Here is a 25,474-nt window from a genome sequence, read left to right on the forward strand (position 1 = left end):
TTCAGTGCCTGTAATTAATGTCAGTCTCCATGGACCCTAATTGTATCACCAGAGGGTTTCCATCTTCTATTAATAGGGACTCCTTTCAATATGTTATCCGATAGTGTCAGCAGGAGCATAAACCTCGGCACGAACAGGCATCAGCGGCTCCAGAGAGAGGCAGAGGATAGATCAGAATCTGAGAACAATAGATTTCAATGTTGCAGCAATGGGTCAGAATCTGAGAACAGCAGAATGGAATGTTACAACATTGGGTAGGGGTTTATCCGATGTGTTTAACAGTCTATCTGCAGGTTGTGATTGGATACCATTGGAATGGCGATTCGGTGATGCACTTCGGATGATTCAATACATTTACTATCCCATCCTAGCTATTATTGGTGTCCCTGGTAAGTCTCTCTCTCTTTGTCCAGTTATTAATTATATAACCCTATTTAACTGCATTACTGATCTTGTCATTTAACCTGCCATCCTCGCTGCTGTGATCATTCATGGGAAATTTCTATCTCCAGGTATTAGTTCTATAAACCATTGCTAACTGTATTACTGTTATTTTAATTTACTGTGTCATCTTTGCTGCTGTTGGTGCCCCTGGTAAGTCTCTCCCTGCCCAGCTATTGCATGTGTAAACCACGATTCAATGTATTACTATCCTTGTTATTTAAGTATTGGGGATATTGAAGCCATTGTTGTCATTCCCAACATACACTCTGTTCTCTTTCCAATGAATCAGCCAATATAAGAGCTGAAACCAACAGTTCACTTCCTCAATGATCTTTTTGACCCTGAGCTGAATTCCAAAACCCTATCCTGTCGACAACGACATCTGTAATATCAGCCTTTGTCTTTGTCCATCTGCTCTTTAAACCACAATCCAGTCTCAACTATCCTAAAGCTATGCTGAGAAGACTCATAGTTACAAACCTGCATTAACCACAGCACATCGAAATCTCTGATTCCTGAATCCTAATTCTCACTAAATCCTGTCTTTCATCACCCCTGAGCACCCTGATCCACAATGATTCCTGGTAAAGTAGAATCATATTTGTAATATTCCTGTTATTGTGTTCAGTTCCCTCTATGACCCCACCCATACAATGAGTCCCATGCACCCGTCTATTTCTCATGGTGCTGCATATTTTTTCCGTTAGATTATTTATCAATTCACTCTGTATCTCTCCGTAACTGCAGTTCTGGGCTCCGTAGAGCCATTGCTGACGAGGCTACAAAGCCTAGAACTTTTAATGTGGTGGTGGATGCGCTGCCAGCCACCAGTGGCTTCTCTACAGTGGTGTTCCGTTTTGAGTATGGCGTTCCAGCAGCATTGACACACATCTTTGAAAGTTGTTCTGTACATGTCCACTCACTGCCTGTGTCAGTCAGCAGCATGAGGAACCCCCTCCAGTGTTATTTAAAAGGACCAGGCATCCAAATTACAGGAGAGGCGATTTTGACTTCCTTCTGCTATTGTAAAGTTAGTGGAGGTGTTGTGAATGGTTTTCTGGAGGTTGTATTGTGAGCTGCTGCAGTCATTCAGGGGGGACAGAGGATTTGGTGCCCCAACTCTGAACGAGGTATAGGGACTATAGTTACAGTGCCTCTGGGTCTGTAACATGACCAACACATGGAACAGTGGCTGCAGAGGGGGTAGGATCTGTAAAGAGGGAGAAGGACAGGGCTCTGCCCTACCCACGCTGGGTTTTCCAAGAGCAAATTTCCTACCTACACCTAACCCAGGTGCGGTGTGTGAGTCGACTCTGATTCAATAAGTAATTGGTCACAGAGCAGTGTCAGCTCCTGCAACATGAACTGGAGCCTCACATCAGGGTGAAGACGATGCTGTCAGTGGCCGTTACGGTCAAATTTTCATTGAACGTCTATGTATCTGGGTGTTTCCAGGCAGGAGCGGATGACGTATCAATTAGCTGACTCCATTAATGTAAAGTTGGTGTGTGAGCATGCCAGTATATCATCTTGGTGAATGTCGATTATCCTGGCAGAATGCTGTTATTGAAAATAACGCATTTCATGACCACTGCATGCCCCACAGCGATTTACACCCAAAGAGTACTTTTTAAAGTGTAGTCTCTCTTGTAATCTATGAAGCACAGCAAGTTCCCACAAGCAGCAATGTGTTAATGATCAGATCTGTTTTTGTGCTGTTGATTGAAGTATGAATATTGACCAGGACACCGGGAATAATTCCCCTCCTCTGCTTCTAAATAGCGCAATGGAATTATTATTATCCACCTGAGAGGACAGACGGGGCCTCGGTTTAGTGCTTTATTTGAATGATGGCACCTCTGACAGTGCAGCACACCCTCAGTATTGCAATGCACTGTCAACCTTGATTCTTGAGATCAAGTCCTGCAGTGATACTTGATCCTAGAAGCTTGTTACTGAAAGGGAAGAGAGCTACAAACTGAGCCACGGCTGACATTGGTCCTTTAATCCAATGTGCTTCTAATTTGGTAACACGGCTGTTTTGTGGTACATTATCAAACACATTTTGGAAGGATAGGAATATTGGGAAAGTTGAGGCAGGAACAATCATAGAATCAAAGAATAGCATTGCATGGAAGGAAGCCATTTGGTCTATCAAGTCAGTGCTGACCCTTTTGAAGAGCTTCCATTTTGTACCACACCGTGGCTCTTTCCCAGATCCTTCCATTTTTTTCTCGTTAAGATATTTATCTAATTCCCTTTTGGAATCCGCTATTGAATCTGTATCCTTTCGCCTATCAGACGATACATTGAAAATCCGAAACAACCATTGCATTAAAAATCCTCGTGTCGCCTCTGCTTCTTTTTTACCATCGCCATAAATCTTTGTCCTCTGATTAACGGCCTCTCACACATTGGAAACCGTTTCACTTTATTAAATTGATCTAAAACCTCTATAATGTTAGATATATCAGTCAGGTCTCCTTTTAAGTTTCCCTGCTCACAGGAGAACAATCCCAAATTTCCAACTGTAATCCCTCATCCCTGGAAAAGTTCCAGAAAAACTCTTCTGTCCCCTCTCCAAAGGCTTCATGTCCTTCCTAAAGTGTGGTTCCCAGTATTGGACACAATGCTCCAGGTGGAGCTGAACTAGTCTTTTCTATATATTTACCATAACATGCTGACGATTCAAACCTATGTGTCTATTAATAAAGTCTAGGGATCTATTTTCTTGGTTAACTGTTTGTTAACCTGTCCAGCTATCTTCACAGATTGCACACAAATACCCAGGTCTTTCTGTTCTTCTCACCACCTTTAAGGTTGTGCCATTTAGCTTGTATTGTCACTCCTCATTCATCGGTAAGCATCTCACCCATCAACTTCTCTAGTGCAATTAGGTATGGGTAATAAATGCTGGCACAGCCAGCGACACATACGTCCCATGAATGACGAATATAAATAAAATCTTCCTACAATGTATCACCTCACGCATCTGCCATGCCAATTAAATATTATGAAGACTAAAGCCAGTGTTTTCAGACCCAGCAAGAAACGTTTCCTAGCTCACGACTCCATCCCTCTCCTTGTCAACTGTCTGAGACTAAAGACAACTATTCCCAACCTGGTGTAATAGTTGACCCTGCGATGAGCTTCCGGCAAAATATTCACATTTATTTACACCTCCGTGTCATCAGCCAAATCTCTCAATCTCTCTGCTCTTCTGCTGATGAAACACTCCCCCTTGCCTGTGTTACCTCTATACTTGACTATTCCAACACACTCCTGGCTGTTCTCCCACATTCTACCCGCCATAAACTTGAGGTGATCCAAAACACTGCTGCCCATGTCCTAACTCACACCAAGTCCTGTTCCCCGTCACCCCCTGTACCCTCTGACCTATATTGGCTCATGGTCAACAACACCTCAATTTTAAAACTCTCAGCCTCCTTTTCAAATCCCTATTTGCTTCACCCCTCCCTATCTCTGGAATTTCCTCCAGTGCTACAACCCACGGAGATGTCGGCATGCATCTAATTCTGGTCACATAAGCATCCCTACCATTGATGGCCGTGCCTTCAGCTGCCGAAGCCCTAAGCTCTGGAAGAGAAGAGCAGAATTTCTTCAAGGTAGGCATTCCTGGAAGAGAAGTGGCAGTGAATCAAATACTAAAATAAATGCAAATGACTGTGGATGTTGGGACTCCGAAGGGTGAAAGGAAAGTTCTGGAAATACACAGCAGATCTGGCAGCATCTGTGCAGAGAACAAAGTTGCTGATATCCCAGGTAAGTGACCCTTCATCAGAACTGGTAAACGTTAAAAATGTAACAGCCTGTCATTTAATTTCTCCCTTCTCTGTTCCATCACAACTCTTCCTTCTTGTTCTTCTACACCCTTCTCCTCTTTCATTTGCTCAAAGACTGTTACATTTCTAACGTTTACCAATTCTGAAGAAGTGCCACAGACTTGAAAAGTTAAGTCTGTTTGTCTCTTCACAGATGCTGCCAGACCTGCTGAATATTTCCAGAACTTATTATTCTCATCCCTAAGCTCTGGAATTCTCTCCCTAAATCCTAAATAGAGTAAGTTGCATAGAGACCAGTTTTAGGGAGTGCTGCTTGTACAGAGTACTCAATACACTCGTTCCTACATCGCCCCGTCACCACTTGCTTCTTTGGGCAGCACGTGGCTGACAGGGGGTAAAGCGGCGCCGCCGCTAACTAACGGCTGAATGGGGGTTGGTGAGGGGATGTGGGGAGTAAGAAGTCAGAGAGCGTTGCGCAGAGGAGCGGAGAAAAGTCGGTCAGGGTGGAGGGGGGAAGCAGCAAGGCCTGGAGCAAGTGATGAGGTTTGGGGGGAACAAAGCAAGCTGCGGATGGGGGAGAGCAACCAGTGTGGCAGGAGCTAGTAGCTGTGTTCGGGTGAATTAGCCCTGGTCAGTCATCTAAACGAAGCGCAATAACGAACTGCCAGCAAATTTTATAATCTGCCTGATTCCAATGATCGGGGTGTCAACTCACGATCAAACATGTAATTCATTTTGTATTTAATACCATGGAAATATTCCATGGATCTGAGGATTACAGTGAGTATCCAGGCATATTACTGGGCTTCCAACCAACTTAATGTAAGGTTAGTTTGCTAGAACGATCTCGCGATAGCATTTCGCGTGATACATTAAGCCATGCCAGCATTAATCCAGGCAGCTGTCTGAACGTCGCAGACACTGACGTTCCATTTGAAGTGCCTGCATTTGCGCATGTGCAAGTATTGCGCCGCCTCGTGGTTGCGTTGTCAGCATTTGTTAAATTCCCTTTTGAAAGATCGTAATAAACATGTTTCCGCCATGACTTCAAGTAGCGAATTCCAGATCCCAACAACTCGCTGTGTAAGAAAATTCTCCTCATTTCTCAAAATCCTCATGACTTTGAATTCTATATTAAATATCCTCTTACCCTTCACTACTGCAAAGAAAATAATCCCAACTTCTCCAATCCCTCCACATAACTGAATTCCTAGATCAGTGGTACAATATGATTAAAATTCTGTTGTTCCATGTATCATTTACTGGCATGTGTAGGCATGTTTTACAGAGATTTAACATAACTTCCGAGTCTTTATTTTCTATGTCTCTATTTATATAGAACAGCATCTGATATGTTTTGTTAACTGCTTTGTTAACCTGTCCTGTGACCTTCAATGATTTGCACTCCCAGGTCTCTCTGTTTCTGCAGTCCCTTTACAATTGCAACATGTAGCTTGTGTTGTCTCTCTGCATACATCCTTCTAAAATGCATTAACTCACACATCTGCTGTGACAATTCAAAAGTGTGATGATTGAAGCCATTGTTGTCAGTCCCTACTCCGAACTTCATTCCCTAGCTGCTGACTCCATCCCTCATTGTGGCAACTGTGTGACAAAACCAGACTGTTCACACCTTGGTGTTATATTGGATCTCGATATGAGCTTCCAACTACAAATACGCATCTTCACTAAATAGAAATAGGACAAATGGCCCATTGTGTTCTTGCCTGCCAAAATGACCCACACCCCTACACCCAAAACAGAACCCCACCTTCCAGCATTTGGTCCGTAGTCCTGCAAGTTACAGCACTTGAGGTGCAGCAAGGCAATTTTTTCCCCTTATCTTCCCTCGAATCATTCGACCATCTGGTTAAAATGTATGCCCCCTCATCACTGACCTCTCTGCTAAGGTGAATAGACCCTTCACCTCCACTCCATCCAGGACATTCAAAATTTTCTACATTTCAATCCAATCTCCCCTCAGCCTTCTCTGTTCCAAGGAGAACAGCCCAGCCTATCCAATAATTCCTCAAAGCTGCATTTTCACAATCCTAGCAATATCGCCTTCAATCTCCTCTGTATGCTCTCTAATTCAGTTACATCCATTCTGTAATGAAGTGACCAGAACTGCACACAGTACTCAAGCTGTGGCCTAACCAGTGAGTTATACAGTTCCAGCATAACCTCCCTACTCCTATATTCTATACCACGGCTCATAATGGAAAGGATTCCATATGTCTTCTCAACCACCTTTTCAATCTGCCCTATTGTCCTTCAGGGACCTGTGAACATTCATCCCAAGGTCCCTCACTTCCATTGCACTTCTCAGTATTTTCCCATTAATCATGTATTCCTTTGCCTTAGTTGAAAGAATGTATGAAAGTGTGAGGTAATCCACTTTGGTAGGGAGAATAAAAATGAAGATTATCATTTAGATGGAGAAGGACGACAAAATGCTACAAGTACAGAGGGATTTGGATGTCCTTGTACAGGAAACGGAAAAGTTTAGTATGCAGGTGCTGCAAATAATTAGGAAGCAAATGGAATTCTGGCCTTAATTGCTAGGGAGTTGGAGTGTAAAAGTAGGGAAGTCTTGTTGCAACTGTGCAGGGTGTTGGTGAGGCCACACCTGAGTACTGCGTGTAGCTTTGGTCCCCGTAGTTACGGAAGGATATACTAGGCAGTTCAGAAAAGGTCCACTCGGATGATTCCTGGGATTAAGGGGTTGTGCTATCAAGACTGGCTAAACAGGTTAGACGTTTATTAATTGGAGTTTAGAAGAATGAGAGGTGATCTTATAGAAACATATCAGAATCTAAGGGGGCTTGACAGAAGATGTTGAGAATATGTTTCCACTGGTGGGGGAATCTCGAACTAGGCGACAGAGTTACAGACTAAGCGGTCACACATTTAATACTGAGATGGTACGGAATATCTTTTCTCAGAGGGTGGTGAATCACTGGAATTGTCTAGCTGAGAGAGTGGTGGAGGCTAGGTCACTAAATGTATTTAAGGAGGAGGAAGGTAGATTTTTGAAATCTCGGGGAGACGAGAGTTATGTGAATCAGGTCTGAAAGAGTACTTGGGGCCTGGGACAGATCAGCATGATCTTATTGAATGATGGGGCTGAATGACCTACTCCTGCTCCTATTTCTTATGTTTTTATGTACTTATCGGTACCTCATTCTTCAAAATGTAGCAGTCAGGGACTCTCTCTGCTTCTCTTTCAAACTGAGCAGCCTGTGCTAACTTTCGCAATACCAGGTCGGCTCACTGAGCCTCAGCTGGGGAAAATCCATTTAATTCATTCCCTGGGTCTCCTAACTTTCCAAAGCAAGTCTCAGACTGACAGACCTGGTCATTTGCCTGCAGTGCCACTGCAGTCTGCTTTGAAGGAACTAATTTGATCTTGGCCTGACCCATTGCACTTTCCGGGGTTCTGCAGGAGACCGTTTCCTGCCACTGCTCTGCCTCTCTCACCTCCTGCGGTATTTCTTTCTCTACTTGGCGGCAGGGGTGGGGTGGCTGCCACCTTCATCCTCCACAGCTGATTACCGAGGAGCAGGCCAACCCCGTCCACAGGCAAACTAGGGACAATCCCTATTGTCCCCGCTTCCGTAATTAGGTCCCACTCCAGGTGTACTCGGTGTACAGGTGCAGGCATACACTGCCCTCAAACATCATTTACCACCATTTTGGTGTTCACTGCACTCTCGGTTAAAAAGGGGTCTGGTGGCCCTTGTGTTGCTAAGAATCACTATGAGCTTGCTTGCCCCACTCGAAGGGTTTGAAGTTACTTTCCCTTCAAATACCAAACCCTGATAACCTTCAGGAATACTATCAACTTTTCCTGCACTGGCCGTCGAAAGCTTCCTGGGTTTCACCCTAATGGGATTCAAACCCACAGCCTGTTCCGTGTTTTCCATCAGGCCCTCACCTGCACTGAGCAGCTGTGCCCTGATTAAGGCTACCGGTTTCCACTTTAAGTGCCAGCAGCCAGATTTTGAATGTCATGCCTTGTTACAATGGAAGCACACAAGTCTCTGGGTCTCACCCTTGCTCACAGCACCTTCCTTTTTGGCTGGAGGAGGGCCCCTTGTGTCTCCTGCTGATCTTTCTCTCCCAGGACTGCTTTGGCGGATATCACCTTCCCACCCTTTGTCCTTTTCAGATTTTTAGGGGTGATTTCCAGGTAGGAGCAGGCGCAGTGTCCAACATAATGTCGCAGATGTTGTAATAAAGTCGTTTATATGCAGGAAGAGGCCAGTCGACCCCTCCATGCCAGTTCTTCGTGGAACAATCGAGTCAGTCTCACTCCCCCACGCAATCCCCGATAAGTTCATTTCTTTCAGGTGCCCATCCAGTTTCGTTTGGAAATTATTGATTGTCTCGGCTTCTACCAACTCATGGTCCGTGAGTTCCAGGTCAGTACCATCCACTGTGTAAAAAAGTTCTTCCTCATATTCCCCCGTATCACTTGCCCGCAATCTTTCGTCTGTGCCCCCTTGTTCGTGTTTCTGCAGTTAATGGCAACAGATTTTCCTTGTCTATCTTAATTAAACGTATCATAATCTTGTACACCTGTATCAAACCTCCTCTTAATCTCCTTGCTCCAGGGAAAACAACTCCAGGTCAAACTAACCCTGTAACTAAAATCCCCATCCCTGGAACGATTCTGGCAAATCTCCTCTGCACCCTCTCAAGGACTTTCACATTCTTCCTAAAGTCTGGTTACCAAAATTGGACACAGTCCTCTAGTTGGGGCCTTAACTCCATGCAGAATCAGAATGTGGCTCCTCGTAGATAAAGAAAACTCCCCTCCAGACACAACTCATGTTTCTACACCCCCAACCCACCTCCTGCAGCCAAGCAACCTCATGCAATTAACATGTCGATAACGTGAGAAATGGAGTCACCAGGAACATCGTGGAACAGAATATCGGTCTGATGAAGCATTGCCTCCAATGTCTGAACCTCTCGGGGGGAGCCCTCCAGTACACACTGGAGCAGGTGTCCAAGTTCATGGTGTTCTGCCGCACCCTTCATATCATCACCATCATGAGGACACAGGAATTGGCACCAGGAATCCTGGGCTACCTCAGGAGGTGGAAAAGGAGGAGGCCGGGAGTATGTTTCCTGGACGCCTTCGACCCAGACAGGCTGTCGGAGAGTCCCTGCTAAGAGTTCAGTTCCCACAGGACAACTTCCCTTTCTCGCCAAAAATCTCCTATTCTCCACTGCTACATCCATCTGAGACGCCCAGTGACAGTGTCCAATTGGTCACCATCCTCCAATAAAAACACCAACAAAAACCTTTCCGTGAACATCTTTATCCAAGATCACATCCAATTATACATACAAAACTGAAATATTCCCCATTGTCTATTCCATTAGAGACTGTCTTGTGGGTTCGCAAGACTTGCCTACTGCTCTTATACGGTGTTTCTCCAGTAGCTGCAACATGGCTCGTGGAAGACTGCGTACTTACACTGGGGGAGACTGCAGAAAGACTTTAGGATTTTCTTTAAAGTTTGCTGCCAGTCTCTTTGCGTACTCTCTCTTTGTTTCTCTTATTTGCTTTTACACTTCACCTCTGAACCTTCCATATTCAGCCTGGTTATCCATTTTATGATCGATCTGACATCTGTCATAAACACACTTTTTCTTCTTCATTTTCAACTCTGTCTCTTTTTTCATTCATTGACCTCGAGATCTGTTTGCCCTACGCTCCCCCTTCGAGGGAATATACCTTGCCTGTGCCCGAACTACCTGCTCTTTGAAGGTAACCCATTCTTCAGCTACTGTTTGTCCTGTCAAAGTTTAAGTCCAATGTCTTTGTCCCAGCACCATTTTTACGCCATTGAAGTTGGCTTTCCCCTAATTCATTATTCTCCCCCTGGATTCTCATTTTTCCTTTCTCAGAGTCAACCATATGATGCAATGATCTCTGTCTCCTAAATGTTCTCCTACTGACACTTGATCCACTTGGAACAGCTGATTCTCGAGAACCAGGTATAGCACTGCCTCCTTTCTCGTTGGACTAGCAACATACTTTTGTCGAAGATTTTCCTGAACACGCTCCAGAAACTCTTGCCCTCCTCTGCCCTTTACATTACTACTATCCCAGTCCATAATTGGATAATGAGTGTCCCCAATTGTAACTACTATATAATTCATGCAACTTTCAGTAATTTCCTTTCAAATTTATTCCTCAACGTCCTTCCCACGAGCTGATTGCCTAAAGAGAACACTGAACAATGTAACTGCACCTTTTATGCTTCTTAACTCCATCCAAGTAGATTTTGCCCTTAACACACTCTCCCCCATCCCACCCTATCACAGGCCTTGGTGAGACCTCATCTGGAGTATTGTGAGAAGTTTTGATTGCCTTATCTGAGGAAGGATGTTCTTGCCATGGATGGGGTGCAAAGAAGATTTACTGGACTGATTCCTGGGATGGTAAGATTGATGTATCAGGAGAGGTTGGTTCGACTGCACTCGAGTTTAAAAGAATGAAAGGGATCCCATAGAAACATATAAAATTCTAACAGAACTACACAGGTTAGATGCAGGGAGCATTTCTTATTTTTATTTCAGATTGCCAGCTTCTGCAGTATTTTGCTTTTATTTCAGATGCAGGGAGGATGTTCCCAATTGCTGGGGAGCCAGAACCAGGGGTCACAGGCTCACGATACGGGGTATGCCAGTTAGAACAGAGATGAGGAGAAATTTCTTCACTCAGAGGGTGGTGAATCTGTCCAATTATCTACCGCAGAAAGCAGTGGAGGCCAAGTCATTAAATGTATTGAAGAAGGAGATCGATATATTTCTTAATGGCAAAGGGATCAAGGTATGTTGGGAGAAAGCGGAAACATGGTACTGAATAAATGATCAGCCGTGATCTTTTTTGAATGGCACAGCAGGCCCGAAGTGCCGAATAGCCTACTGCTGCTCCTATCTTCTAACTTTCTATGTTTCCACCATGTTTTCAGGCAGTGAATTCCACATTTTAACAACTTGCTCTGTAAGACATTTCTCCTCATTAGACCTCTGGGTCTGTGTCAATTACCTCAATCTGTGTCTTCTTGATACTGAACTTGCTGACATTAGAAACAGATTCACATTAAATACCCTATCAAAACTCTTCATGACTTTGAACTTCTATATTACATCTCCACTTACCCTTCACTGCTCTTCAGAGAACAATCCCAGATTTTCAAATATCTCCACGTAACTGAATTCCCACATCCCTGGTACGATATGATAAGAATTCTGCGGTTCCATGTATTATGTACTGGGGTGTGCCGTAGTGTTTCATATAGATTTAGCATAACTTTCCAACTTTTGTTTGATATGCCCCTATTTATAAATCCTAGGATCTCATATGCTTTATTAACTGCTTTTGTCACCTGCCCTGTGACATTCAACGATTTGCACGCAAACTCCCAGGTCGCTCTCTTCTGATACTCCCTTTTCAATTGTAACATATACCTTGTGTTGTCTTTCCACATACATCCTTCGAAAATGTATTACCTCACACATCTACTGTTCCAATTAAATATCGAGAAGATTGATGCCATTGTTTTCAGATCCCGTTCCCAACTTTATTCCCTAGCTACCGACTGCATCCCTCTTCCTGGCAACTGTGTGAGACTAAACCAGATTGTTGGCAACCTTTGGGTCATTTTTGACACCGAGATGAGCCTTCACTAAAATAGTCGATGTCCACCAAGAAAATCAGAGAAAATTCATAGAAAATCATTGAACTGAAACAGCACAGAAAGAGTTCACGTGGCCCATCGTGTCTGTGTCGGTCAAAAAACGATCCACCCATTCTAATCCCACCTTCCAGAATTTGGTCCCTAGCGCTGAACGTTAAGCTGTAGAGGTGCATATCGAGACTCCGTTTTAAATCAGATTTGGGTCTCTGCCTTTCAGTCAGTGAGTTCCAACACCGCCCCCCACCCCCATCCCCCCCCCCACCACCACCCTCCCCCCACCATCTGGGTTATTCTGTTTCCTCAATAACACTGTACTCTTTCCAGCAATCACTTTCAAGCTATGCTCCCTGGTCACTGATCTCTCTGCATGTAAATAGGACCTTCACATCCACTCTCTCCAGGCCTCTAAATTCTCACCTGGGCCTTCCGTGTTCCAAGGAAAACAACCCCAGCCTATCCAATCTTTCTCCATAGCTGCATTTTTCCAGTTCCACCAACCTCCTCGTAAATATCCTCCAAACGTTCTCGAGTGTAATTACATCCTTTCTGTAATGAGGTGACCAGAATGGCACACGGTACTCAGGTTGTTGCTAACTAATGAATTGCACAGTCCCAGCATAACCTCCATGCTCTTATATTCTACACCTCAGCTAATAAAAATGAACGATTCCATATGCCTTATGTTACGACCAATGCGGGGGGAGTGCACTGTTAAATCAGTCCCACTTCTCCACAGGGCACAGCCTATCAATAATTTTTCCCACCTACTGAAACAACCAACCAGATCCTCTAATTGTTACCAGAGTAAAACATACCATCTTTAATAAACAACAAAATTAAACTTTGTTCTTAAACAAGTCTTAACCAATAAGGAAGTAAACACATATGCGAAATGAAATATTAAAGCCCTGTATTTTACCATTGCCCTCACGCACACGCATATGCATCCAACAAAGAGTTCACCACAAGTAGGGATTTTTGTTTACAGCTGTTACAAAGGAATAGAAAGAATTAAAAAAAAAAGTAGACTGCAATAATCTGGAAGGAAGTCCTTTGTTTTGACGAGGTGTTCCAAAGTCAAATTGTTGGCTGGCACTCGGAAACGTTCCAGGCGAGGTCGCTGAACAGTTTGTTTGGGTAGATGTTCAAAGCAATTCAACTGCAGAAGGCTTCACATAGGTCTTACAGCAAATGTGCAACAACGCAGGTTTCAGTACTCAAACATTTGATGCAAGGTTCTTTTGAAGTTGGTTGGTTTCTGCAAAAGTTCAATGTTTCTTCAAAATACAGGAGGCAACAGTACAACTTCATACCCGCTTTTGCTTTTCAATAGCAGGGATTCTTCAAAGAGATGCAACAGGAGTTTTCTTTCTCTTCCGATCTTCTATCAGGTCCAAAGCAAATTCCAACTGCCGATTTTAGTAAAAAGAAAAGCGACATCTTTGAACAATTCAAAGTGATAGCAAAAACAGATCAGCAACAATCCTGTGACAGCTATATGTCGTGGTCCGTCATTTCCTTGTAATCATCTGTCCCTTCAGGTTAGAACTCCCTGTGTTGTTAACCTGAAATCACATGTGCTCCAGCAAAAGCTTGTTTACTGGTTAACGTTCAGTTGAATTTCCTTCAAAAGAAAACACCCAACGTTCAGACTCTTCCGTTTTAAAATATAGATTCCAAGTTTTAACAAAGAAATATGGGCTCTCACAACACTTCTTGCCCACCTTATCTACCTGCCCTGATACATTCAGGGATCTGTGGGCATTTAGTCCAACGTCATTTACTTCCTCTACACTTCTCAGTATTCTCCCAATTATCGTGAATTCCGTTGCCTTGCTTGACCTCCCCAAATGCATCACTTCACACTTATGCAGGTTGAATTCCATTTACCACTTTTCTGCCAATTTGACCAGACCATCAATCTCTTTCTGCAGTTTACAGCTATCCTCCTCGCTCTCATTCAGGCGGCGTTTTCCCCCTTATGTTGTGTACAAACGTCTTGAACATGCTCCTATATTTATAGCCAAATTGCTTACATATACCACAAAAAGGGAACCAGTACTGAGCCCTGCGGAACACAAAAGGAAACAGCCTTCCAGTCGCCAAAACACCCATCAACAATTACCCGTTCTTTCCTGCTACTGAGCCAATTTTGCATCCACCTTGCTGCATTTCCCTGGATCCCATGGGCTTTACTTTTCGGATTAAGGAGACCATTGCAGTGCTGGAGAAAAAAAGGGGGGCGGTGGCAGCATTGATTAAGGATAACTTGCAGTGCTGCAGAAAAAGGATGTCCCAGAGGGTCCGATGGCGGAATCAATTTGGCTAGAGATAATGAAATAAAAGGTGCAGTTCCATTGCTCGGTGTTGCCTATAAGCCACCAACTATTGGTAAGAACCTGGAGGACCAAACTTGCAAGGAAATTAGAGAGTGGTGCAAAAATTATAGGGTAGTTTTAATGGTGGGCATTCATTCTCCAAATATAGACTGGAATAATAGTACTGTAAAGGACAGTGAGAGGCAAGGGTTTCTGGAGTGTGTTCAGGATTTTTTTCTGCAATGGTATGTTGCTAGTCCAACGAGGAAGGAAGAACTGCCAGACCTGGTTCTTGGGAATTAGGTGGACCCAGTGGAACAATTATCAATAGGAGAGTTTTTAGGGTATAGTGATCATTGTATCATAAGGTCTAGGCTGAATTTGGGAACAGGACAAAGAGCATTCCGGGTTCAGAATAATTAATTGGGGTGAGGCCAACATCAAGGGGGCATGAATGGAGCTGGGGCGAATCAAGTGGAATCAAAAGCTGACAGACAAACTGGTACCTGAACAATGGGATACGTTTAAAATGAGACAGTTTGGACACAGTTAAGGTATGCTCCTTCGACGGGAAAGGTAGGATAAACAAATCCAGAGCTCTCTGCATGACAAAAGAGTTAGAAAGTAAGATAAAGGAGAAAACATGTCCTTATGACAGATGACAGGCAGCAAAAACTATTGAGAACCAGGCTGAAAATAGAAGGTCCACAGTGAAAGTGAAAAAGCAAATAATAGAAGCAAATAAAGAGCATGTAAAGCAACTGCCAGCTGGCATTAAAGGGCATCACAAAGTTTACTATAGGCATATAAACCCTGGAATTGTTGAAAAAGGTGTGAGGTCAGACACTAGAGGGGCTTAAATTTGATAAACAGGAACTATTAGACAGGTTGTCTGCACTTAAAGTAAATAAAGCAGCACTACCGGATGTGATGCATCCAAGGATACTAAGGGAAGTGAGGGTGGAAATTGTAGAAGCACTGGCTATATTTTTCATTCTTTCTGAGACTCGGGGATGATGTTGGAGGACTGGAAAATTGGAAACGTCACATCCTTGTTCAATAAAGGGTGTACAGATAAGCATAGCAACTGCAGACCAGTCAGTTCAACTTCGCTGGTGATGAAACCTCTAGACAAAATCATTCGTGACAAAATCAATAGTCACATAGATAAATGAGAGTTAATTAAGGAAAACCAGCATGGATTTCTTGAGGGAAATTGTGTTTCACAATCTTGCTGCAGTTTGTTTGAAGTGGTAACAGAGAGGGTTGGTGAGGGCAATGCTGTTGATGTGGTGTACAGCGATTGTCAAAGGGCATTTGATACAGTGTCACATACCAGACTTGTGAGCAAACCTTTAGCTCATGGAATAAAAGGCATAGTAGCAACATGGATATGAAATTGGCTGAGTGACAGGAAACAAAGAGTAGTGTGAAATGGAAGTTTTTTGGTTTGGAGCACGGTTTGTAGTGGAGTTCCCCAGGGATCAGTGTTGAGATCCTTGCTTTTCCTGACATATATTAATGGCCTTGACTTTGTGAGGAGGAACATTTAGAACTTCAAAAGGACATAGACAACTTGGGGAAATGGGCAGACAGGTGGCAGATGAAGTTTAATGCAGAGAAATGCGCAATTCATGTTGATTGGAAGTACGTGCACAGACAATACATAATACAAGTACAATTCTAATGGGGGTACAGGAGCAGAGGGACCTAGGTATATATGTGCATAAGTCATTGACGGTGACAGGACAGGTTGAGAGACCGGTTAATAAAGCATGCAGTATACTCGGCTTTATTAATAGGAGCATAGAGTGCAAGAGCAAGGAAGTTCCATTCAACTTGTAATATACACTATTTTAGCCTCAGCTGGAGTATTGCGCCAATTCTGGGATCCTGACTTGAGGAAAGATGTGAGGGCATTGAAGAGAGGACAGAGAAGATTCACGACAATGGTTCCAAGAATGAGGAATTTGAGTTCAGAAGACAGAATAGAGAAGTTAGGACTGTTTTCCTTGGAGAAAAAAAGGGTGAGCGGTGATTTGATAGAGGTATTCAGAATCACGAGGGTTCTGGAAGGAGTAGATAGAGAGAAACTGTTCTCACTCGTGAAAAGATCGAGAACGAGAGGGCACACATTGAAAGTACTTGGTAAGAGATTTCAAAGTGACATGAGGAAAAGCTCTTCTCGACGCAGCGAGTGGTTAAGGTTTGGAATGCGCTGCCTGGGAACGTGAAGGAGGCAGGTTCAATTGAAGCATTGAAAAGGGAATTAGACAGTTATATGAACTGTAACAATGTGCAGGGTTACGGGGAGAAAAAAGGTGAATGGAACTGAGGAGTTGCTCTTTCAGGCAGCCGGTGTGGACTTGACGATCCGAAAGGCTTCCTTCAGCACTGTAACAACTGTGTGATTTTGTGTGCTGTAACCTTTCTGCTATGTGGGAGCTTGTCAAACACAGTGCTAAATTCCATGTAGACCACATCAAATGCACTATGCTCAGAAATATTCCTTGTTTCTTCTTAAAATAATTCAATCAGTTTAGTCAAACAAGATCTTCCCTTCACAAATCTATGCTGATTATCCTTGATGAATCTATTCCCTTCTAAATGGCAGATTATCCAAACTCTCAGAAATGATTCCAGCAATTTGTCCACTACTGAGCTTAGACTAACTGGCTTGTAATTATTTGGTCTATCCCTCGCTCTCTTTTTCAACAGAAGTACAACATTAGCACTTCTCCAAGCCTCTGGCACGACACTTGCATCCAGTGAGGACTGGAAAATGATGGACAGAACTTACGCTATTTCCTCCCTCGATTCTTTTAACAACTTCGGGTACATTTGATCCGGTTCTGGTGACTTATCACCTTTCAAGGATGCTAATCTCATTAATACATCATCCTCTCTATGCTTATCACATGCAATACTTCACACTCCTCTTCCTTATCTAAAATATCTGCATCATCCCCCTCTTTTGTGAAGATAGATGCAAGGTATTCATTAAGAACCATACCACATCTTCCCTCCCTACACATACGTTACTTTTGTGCTCTCACATGGGCCCTACACTCTCCTTATTTATCTTCTGACTCCTTATGTATTAATGAAACATCCTCGGGATCATCTTGATTTTGCTTGTCAATATTCTTTCACGCCCTCTCTTTGCTTTTCTAATTTCCTTTTGGATCACATCCATCCACCTTCTATACTCCTCTCAGCTTTCTGGTGTACTGAGTTCTCATTGTCGACAAACATTTTCCTTTTCTGCATTATCTTACCCTGTAGGCTCCTTGACATCCAGGAGGTTCTAGAATTGGCCGTTCCACACTTTTTCTTTTTGGAATGTTTACCTGAACCCCTTGAATCTTCCCTTTTAATGTCTCCCACTGCTGTGACACTGATTTGCCTTCAAGTAGCTGTTTCCATTCCACTTTCGCTAAGTCACTCCTCAGTTTAGTAAAATTGACCTCGGCCCATTTGAGAACTAGCATTCCTTTTTTGTCCTTGCCCTTTTCCATAATTATAATCAAACTGACTGAATTATGATCACTGTCACCAAAGTGCTCTCTGACTGCCACACCTTCCACTTTCCTAACTTCATTTCTTAATATTAAGTCCAAAACTGCGCCCTTTCTTGTTGGGCTTGCTACATACCGGCCGCAACAAACTTCTCCTGAATACTGGCCAAATAAGGTCGCTGTAACTTGGCCTGACTTCGCCCCTGCCTCGGCTCCTCTGCCCAAAACCTTTATTCAGGCCTTAGTTAGCTCTAGACTTGATCATTCCAATGTCTTCCTGCTGATCTCCCACATTCTAATCTCTGTAAACGTCAGCTCATCTAAAATTCAGCTGCTGTTGTGTTCACTCCCATTAACACTCTCACGCTGATTCACCTATCACTGCTGTGCTCGCTGACCTACATTGGCTATCGATTAAGACACGTCTTAAATTTAAAATCCTCATCCTTGTTTTCAAAATCTTCCATGGCCTCACTACTCTATGGGCTGGATTTTATGGATCCCCATGAGGTGAGGACTTGCATACTGGTCCTGATGACCATAGCTCACTCACCTTGCGTCCTGGTTCCAGCGCTGGGCCTGGGTCCAAGACCTCTGCAGTACTGACAGTGGCCAAAACTTCCAGTGACAGTGCCAATACTGCTGAGCTGATTGGCTAGCAATCAGACTTGGAGGCGGGAATCCCATCTTTAAAGTGACTTGCATACTGATGTGAGACACGGAGACAAAGAAAAAAAATGGAACTCTCTGTGTCGGGGGTGTGGCACGAAAAGGCCGAGCTGGTGTTACCACCGCCTTTCTGGACCAGCACTGGGAGTCCCACTTCCCACACATATCCAGTCCTCTATCACTGTAATCTCCTTCCGCCCCACGACACATTAAGATATGTGTTTTCATCTAATACTGGCCTCTTGAGCACCCTGGATTTTAATCTCTTCACCATTGATGATCGTACTTTCAGTTGCCTGGGCCCTAAGCTCCATAATACCCTCTACACACCTCTCCACATCGCTTTCTGACTTTAAAACACTCATTAAAACTCTTTGATCCAGCCTTTGACCATGTTACCGACAGTCCTCTAATGTCACTCCGTGTTTTATTTTGCTTTATAATGTGCCGGTGAAGCATCTTGAAGCGTTTCAATGCATGAAAGGTGCAATATCAGCACATGTTGTTATTGTTGTTTCTGCCCATTCCACCGCCCTGTCTCTGTCCTCCTGAATTCCATTACTATCTTCCTCACTCTTCACTGTACTTTCACGCTTCATGACTGCTGCAAAGTTCGACAATGTGGGCTGAAGCCCGAAGTCTAAGTCATTAATGTATATCAGAAACATCAGTGGACCTCGTATCGAACCCTGGGGATCAACACAGTATATCTTCCTCCAGTCTGACAAAAAGACATTCACTACAGTGTTGATAAAAGACCTCATGAAATATGTTACTGTCCTCATCAATATTTACCGGGGTGGGGGGGGGGGGATGATTTATTATAAACCTATTATTACTGATGTTTAATTTAATCCTCGTACTTAATTAACTTCTCAATCAACTTCTGATTCCAGCTGAAATCCCTGTGTTTTTATTCAATTTCCCAATCTTACTATGGTTCTTTAATTTAAACCCAAGGCTGAATTTAATGGTCCCTGTGAGACAGGATAAGCGGTGGCGGGGCCCATAGAACTTTGGCTAAGACAAGCTTCCCATCCAGATATCAATTGAGGCCTTTAAATGGAATTACACGAGCGGTTGGCGGGAGCCCACCACTTGTGCAATCCACCCAGTAAAACAAGGCTGCCTCCCTGCATAATTGGGGAAAACCTCTTCTATAGGTAATCTGTGGCCCATGGATGGATCCCCGAAGCAAAGACTGCTTCTCCGATAAAAGCCTATGCATTCAATAAGCACCCTTTTCCACCTTCCAGGAGCTACAGGACTGGCACCGGCAACCTCACCACACTTACCTGGAGTCTGGGACCTCAAAGCTGCTCCCGATTCCAGGACTGATGTACTACCAGCAGTGGCCCCTGCTCCCTGACTAGCCCCAGCTGCAAAAATTCACTTACCTGGGGTCCAAGTCTCCAGCGATGTTACTGCTCCCAGGACTGGTCTTATACTGAGAGTGCCCCCCCCCCCCCGCCCATGTCCTTACAGGTCCAGTCGGCAGTGCCACACTTACCTTAGTTATGGGTGTCCACTGATGCTCCCAGTCCCAAGCTGGCTGTAGTACCGTCTGTGAGGCCATTCCCGGACTGGTCCTGTCTATCCCATCACACCTGTCTGGGATCTGACCTCCTGTGAACGTCCTGGTCCCAGGTCATATGTAATCCTGGAAATGGGCCCCGTCCTTGACTGGTTCTGAAACCCACCACACTTACCTCGGGTGTGGGGCTCCAGCAATTCATCTGTTTCCAGGCCTGGTGTGGTACAAGCAGTGGGCCCCACCCCCACGCCCACCTGAAGCCCCTACACGTTCTGGTTATGGGACTCCAGTGATGATCCAGGTCCCAGGAGTGCAATAGGTCCAGAAGTGGCCCCAGCTCCCTGACCAGCCCCAATGACACCAAAAACTTGCCTGGTGTCAAGGCTGTGCAGCAGTGGGCGTAGGCTCAGGTCTAGTGTTGTACCAGCAGTGGCCCTCACTACCTAACAGGTCCTGGCGACCATCCCCCCCACACACTTACATGGACTCTGGGACTCCAGCAATCATTCTAGCCTTAGGCCTGGCGCAGTACTGGCAGTGGCTCCCATTTACTTCGTCTGGCAAGAAGTGTCCTCGTCATCGTTACCTGAGGTGCTGTATCTCCAGCTCTGGTGTATTACGGACAGTGGCCCCAACTAGCTGACTGTCCCTAGTGTGTTTGCCATATTTATCTGTGCTCTAGGCGTCTAGAGATTGCCTTTCACCAAGGCCTGGTGCAGTACTGGCAGTTATGCTGCTGCCAGTGGCCTTGCCGATACTACTGAGCTGCTGGCCTCAAATTGTTCAACAGCTTTGGCAGCGTGATCCCCATAATTATAGTGATGTGGAGCACGGAACCAAGCAGTTAATTCCCCTAATGTCATTGAATTTCTGCTGGTGGGGACGCCGAATGCCAGGACGGGAATCCCCTCGATCTTTTGGTCTGCTATCAGGAACCAGCTGGCTCCACTAAATCCAACCCCCACTCTCTCCAGCAGAAGTCACTGATACAATAATTAGATACATACTGAATGTGGCAACAAGTATGACCCGAACACCATCAAACTGTTGTTTTTAATCCCAACCTGATGTATTATTTCTTGATAATTTCCCTTGTTTACAGTCAACTTGTGATGATTGCGATTATTTGTTTTTTTGATTTTTCAGCGGATTCATTTCCAATCATTGCTTTTAAATCACTGAATTCCGTGTTGTTTATCAATTTTCTATACAGGAGCCAAGTGCTGCAGATGCTGAAAATCTGAAATAAAAACATAAAATGCGAGACAAATTCAGCAGGTCTGGCGAGAGAAACAAAGTTAATGTTTCAGGGCGATGACCCTTCATCAGAACTGAGAGAGATGAGCGATGGAACAGTTTTTAAAGCAGGCAATAAACGGAGGGAGGGGAGGATTATGATCAATATCGGGTTTAAAAAATTCAATATCATCCAATTGTCATTTAATCTGTCCTGCCTTGCACCTGATTACAGATCTTCCCATTTGTTCTTTCAGGTCCAATCATTCCGACAGATTACAGGATACAGGAACACATTTGTAAATCGCAAACATTCCTCAATCAAACTGGTAACTTTTCTCCCAGCCTGATGTATAATTTCCCTATTTACTTCCCTTCCTCACAGTCAACTTGCTGACGATTGGGATCCTGTCTCGGGGAAAGTGCGGTCTCTCCAAATGTGTCACTCGGTACCTGATGGCCATGTCAGTGGCGGATCTACTGGTCATTATCCTCGACCTGATATTGAGACACATTCCAATTATTTATAAGGAACAGTTTCAGTTCCTGCAGTCCATTCCCGTTTGTAATATCCATGCCGTCCTGCTTTATGCAGCCACTGACTGTTCTGTCTGGTTCACCGTCACTTTCACCTTTGATCGATTTGTGGCCATTTGTTGCCAGAAACGGAAAAGTAAATATTGCAGTGAGAAAACGGCGGCTGTGGTTCTGGGAACAGTGACTGTGCTGAGCTGTTTAAAGAACACCACCTGGTATTTTATGCCAGCAGGTTGGTATTTGCTGTGGAACGATCCCTGGTTCTGTCGGGTAACATTCGACGCTCAGATCTCTCGGGTGTGGGTAGCAATCAAGTTCTTCCATCACATTCTAACCCCGGGGCTCCCATTTGTCATGATTCTGCTGCTCAATTCTCTCACCGTCAGACAAATCTTAGTGAGCAACAGAGGACGCAGGAGACTCCGGGCTCACAGCAGTGTGGAGAGTTGCAGAGACCCAGAGATGGAGAGCCGAAGGAAATCCATCATTTTACTGTTAGTTATCTCGGGGAATTTCATCCTGTTATGGGCAGTGTTAATGGTGTATTCGATATGGAGCCGGATGCAGTATTTGACGGTGTCTGTGTCTGTATCTCCATTTCTACCTATGCAGTTTTTGCGGTCTGTGTCTGTATCAATGCCTCTTTTTCTGCAGGAATTGGCTTTCATGCTGCAACTTCTGAGTTGCTGCACAAATACTGCGATTTATGCCGTGACCCAAACTCAGTTCAGAGAGCAGTTGAAGAATGTGCTGAAATATCCCTTTACCACAATTATTAAATTCGTTCACTGATGAGAGGAATTGAATCACCGACTATTTCCTCCTCCGGGAGAAAGTGCCCGCTGCTGTGCTGACAGAGTCGGGAGGAGCCTGACGCGTTGGTCACAGAGCGGGGGTCGGAGCCTGACGCTATTGTGACGACAGAGTGGTAGTGAGGTCTGTTCAACATCGTGATGGGGGCGAGGGGGCAGACACAATGCCCAGGGTGACAGATGAGTGCGGCCGAGCTCTGTGTCGATAGCGAGTGTGGCGCTTTTGACACCGGAGTGGGGGCAGGGCCTGTTTCCATGGTGCCAGAGATTGAGGGCAGAGCCGACTCTCAGCTTTACGGGGTATCAGAGCCTCTTCCCAGAGTGCGAGTGGAGTCGGGACAGACCCTGCTTGCAGAGTGCACGGAAAATGGGAGCGGGACCTGCTGCTATGGGGACGGGCAGGGGGCGGACCCTGTCCCCAGGGTGCGGGGGAGTAGGGGTGGGGCCTGTTACCAGGGTGCCGGGGGAGTGGGGGCGGGCCTGTTCCCTTGGTACCCGGGAGTGAAGTGGAGCCGATTCCCAGGGTGACCAGGAGTGTCGACCGAGTCTGTTCCCATGGTGATACGGCATGGTTGCGGGGCTTGTTCCCAGTGTGACAGTTCCTGTTCCCAGGGTGACGGGGAAGTTGCAAGGCAGAATTTTCCATCATAATTTATAATCCCTTTATAATACCTGGAGTCCTTTGTGCGCCTATATAGCCATTTATAATCATTTCTAAACTTTTACACATCGTCATAACCCATCTCTAATACTTTTAAGTATTTATAAACCTAGCTAACGGAATATATAACATTGCAATCCTTTCTGTTCGTGCATAACACTTGATAATGCTTTGGAACAGTTTATAATCCTTAATAACATTTGTTAACCTTTTGTTACCCTTTATCAGCCTTTACTCTTTTACATCTCCTACATTCGCTGCCGTGGGAAGGTAACACTGACAATGAACACCGTGGTTTGCTCCCATCTTAAAATGACCACAGTGCATTTCAATTAAAATGGTCGCACTGCATGTCGGAGTCATATCACGTATAAAGGCCACAGTGCACATCATTTAACATAGCAATAACGGACAACGTGGTAATGTCACTGGACTGGTAGCCGAGAGGACCAGGCTAATGCTCTGGGGCCGTGGGTTCGAATCCCACCACGGCAGATGGTGAAATTTGAACTCGATTAATAAACCTGGAATTTAAAAAAAAAATAGTCTAGTGTGACAATGAAATCATTGTCGATTGTTGTAAAAATATCTGTTTCGCAAATGGCCTTCAGGGAAGGAACTCTCTCGTCCTTACCTCGTCTGGCCTACATCTAACTCCAGTACCATAGCAATGTCGTTGACTCTTAAAGTGCCCTCTGAAATGGCCACTCACTTGAAGGGCAATTAGGGATGGGCAATAAGTGCTGGCCTAGTCATCGACACTCAGATCCCATGAACAAATAAAAATAAAACACTCAAAATGCTCGCACTGCTGATCATTCTAAATGGCCACGGTGCATATTTCTTAAAACTGCCACACTACTTAGCACTCAGAGTAACCGCAATACATGTCCCTTTAAATGGCCACAATGCATATCACTAAATATGGCCACAGTATATTTCACTTAACATGTTTGCACTGCATGTCACTTAAAATGGTCATACACACATCAGTTAAATGGGCCACAGTGCACATCATTTAAAATGGCACTAACAAATATCATTTTAAATGGTCGCACCACACAGCACTTAAAATAGTTGCACGACATGTCACTTTAAATGTGCATACTAGATATCATTAAAAATGGGCATAGTGCATGTCACTTAAAATGGTTGCACTTCATAGCACTTTAAACGGCCGCAGTGCCTGTCATTTAAAATTGCTGCACTGCATATAACTTAAAATGGGCAGACTGCATATCATGTAAAATGGTCGCACTGCACCTCACTTAAAGTTGTCACATTTTATCACTTAAAATAGTCACAGTGCATGTCACTTAAAAGGGTCGCAGTGCAAATTGTTTTAAATGGCAGTAACACATAGCACCTAAAATGGTCTCACCGTTTCTCACTTGAAATAGTCACACTGAATATCACTTTAGCTGGCCACAATGCATGTCACTTTGAATGGCGGCACATATGCCACTTCAGTCTGCCACAGCGCACATCAATTTAAACGGCAATAACAAATATCATTAGAAATAGCCACAATGCATGTCACTTAAATTGGCCACATGGCATATCATATTTGTATTTGTTTGCGGGATATGGGCGTCACTGGCTAGGCCAGCATTTATTGCCCATCTCCAATTGCCCATGAGAATCTCTTGGTGAGCCTTCGTCTTGAACCATTGCAGTCCTTGGGGCGCAGGTACACCAACAGTGCTGTGACGAAAGGATTTCCAGGATTTCAACAAAGCGACAGTGAAGCAATGGCGATATAGTTCCAAGGCAGGATGGTGTGTGGCTTGGAGGAGAACATCGGCAAATAGGAACAAAAGTAGGTAATTCAGCCCAACGAGCCTGCTCCGGCATTCAATGTGATGACAAAATGATCATCCACTTCAATACATTTTCCCACATTATCCCCCTTATCTCTTTATGTCGTTTGTATTTATAAATCTGTCAAAATCTGCTTTCGACATACTCAATGACTGAGCTTCCAAAACCCTCTGGGGTACAGAATTACAAAGATTCACAACCCTCTGAGATAAAAAATGCTCCCCATCTCTGTCTGAAGTGGCTTTCCCCTTGTGTTGAAATAGTGTCCCCAGGTTCTAGACTCCCTAAAAGGGTAACATCTGAGCTGCATCCAACCTTTCTATCTCTAAGTATGTTGCAGGTGTCAATGAGATCACCTTTCATTCTTCGAAACTCGAGAGAATACAGGCCAAGTTTCCCC

The 25,474-nt window shown here is 44.4% G+C and overlaps 1 protein-coding gene across 1 annotated transcript; it reads left to right on the forward strand.

Annotated features, from left to right (window-relative positions):
- Nucleotides 1-208: 208 nt before the first annotated feature.
- Nucleotides 209-22,572, forward strand: LOC137381171 (probable G-protein coupled receptor 139). The gene is made up of 3 exons (XM_068053554.1): nt 209-389; nt 21,629-22,356; nt 22,393-22,572. Exons 1-3 carry the CDS (start codon nt 209-211, stop codon nt 22,570-22,572), a joined length of 1,089 nt encoding a protein of 362 aa, XP_067909655.1.
- The last annotated feature ends 2,902 nt before the right edge of the window (nt 22,573-25,474 follow it).

The sequence above is a fragment of the Heterodontus francisci genome, chromosome 21, assembly GCF_036365525.1.
Source record: "Heterodontus francisci isolate sHetFra1 chromosome 21, sHetFra1.hap1, whole genome shotgun sequence".
Lineage (NCBI taxonomy): Eukaryota > Metazoa > Chordata > Chondrichthyes > Heterodontiformes > Heterodontidae > Heterodontus > Heterodontus francisci.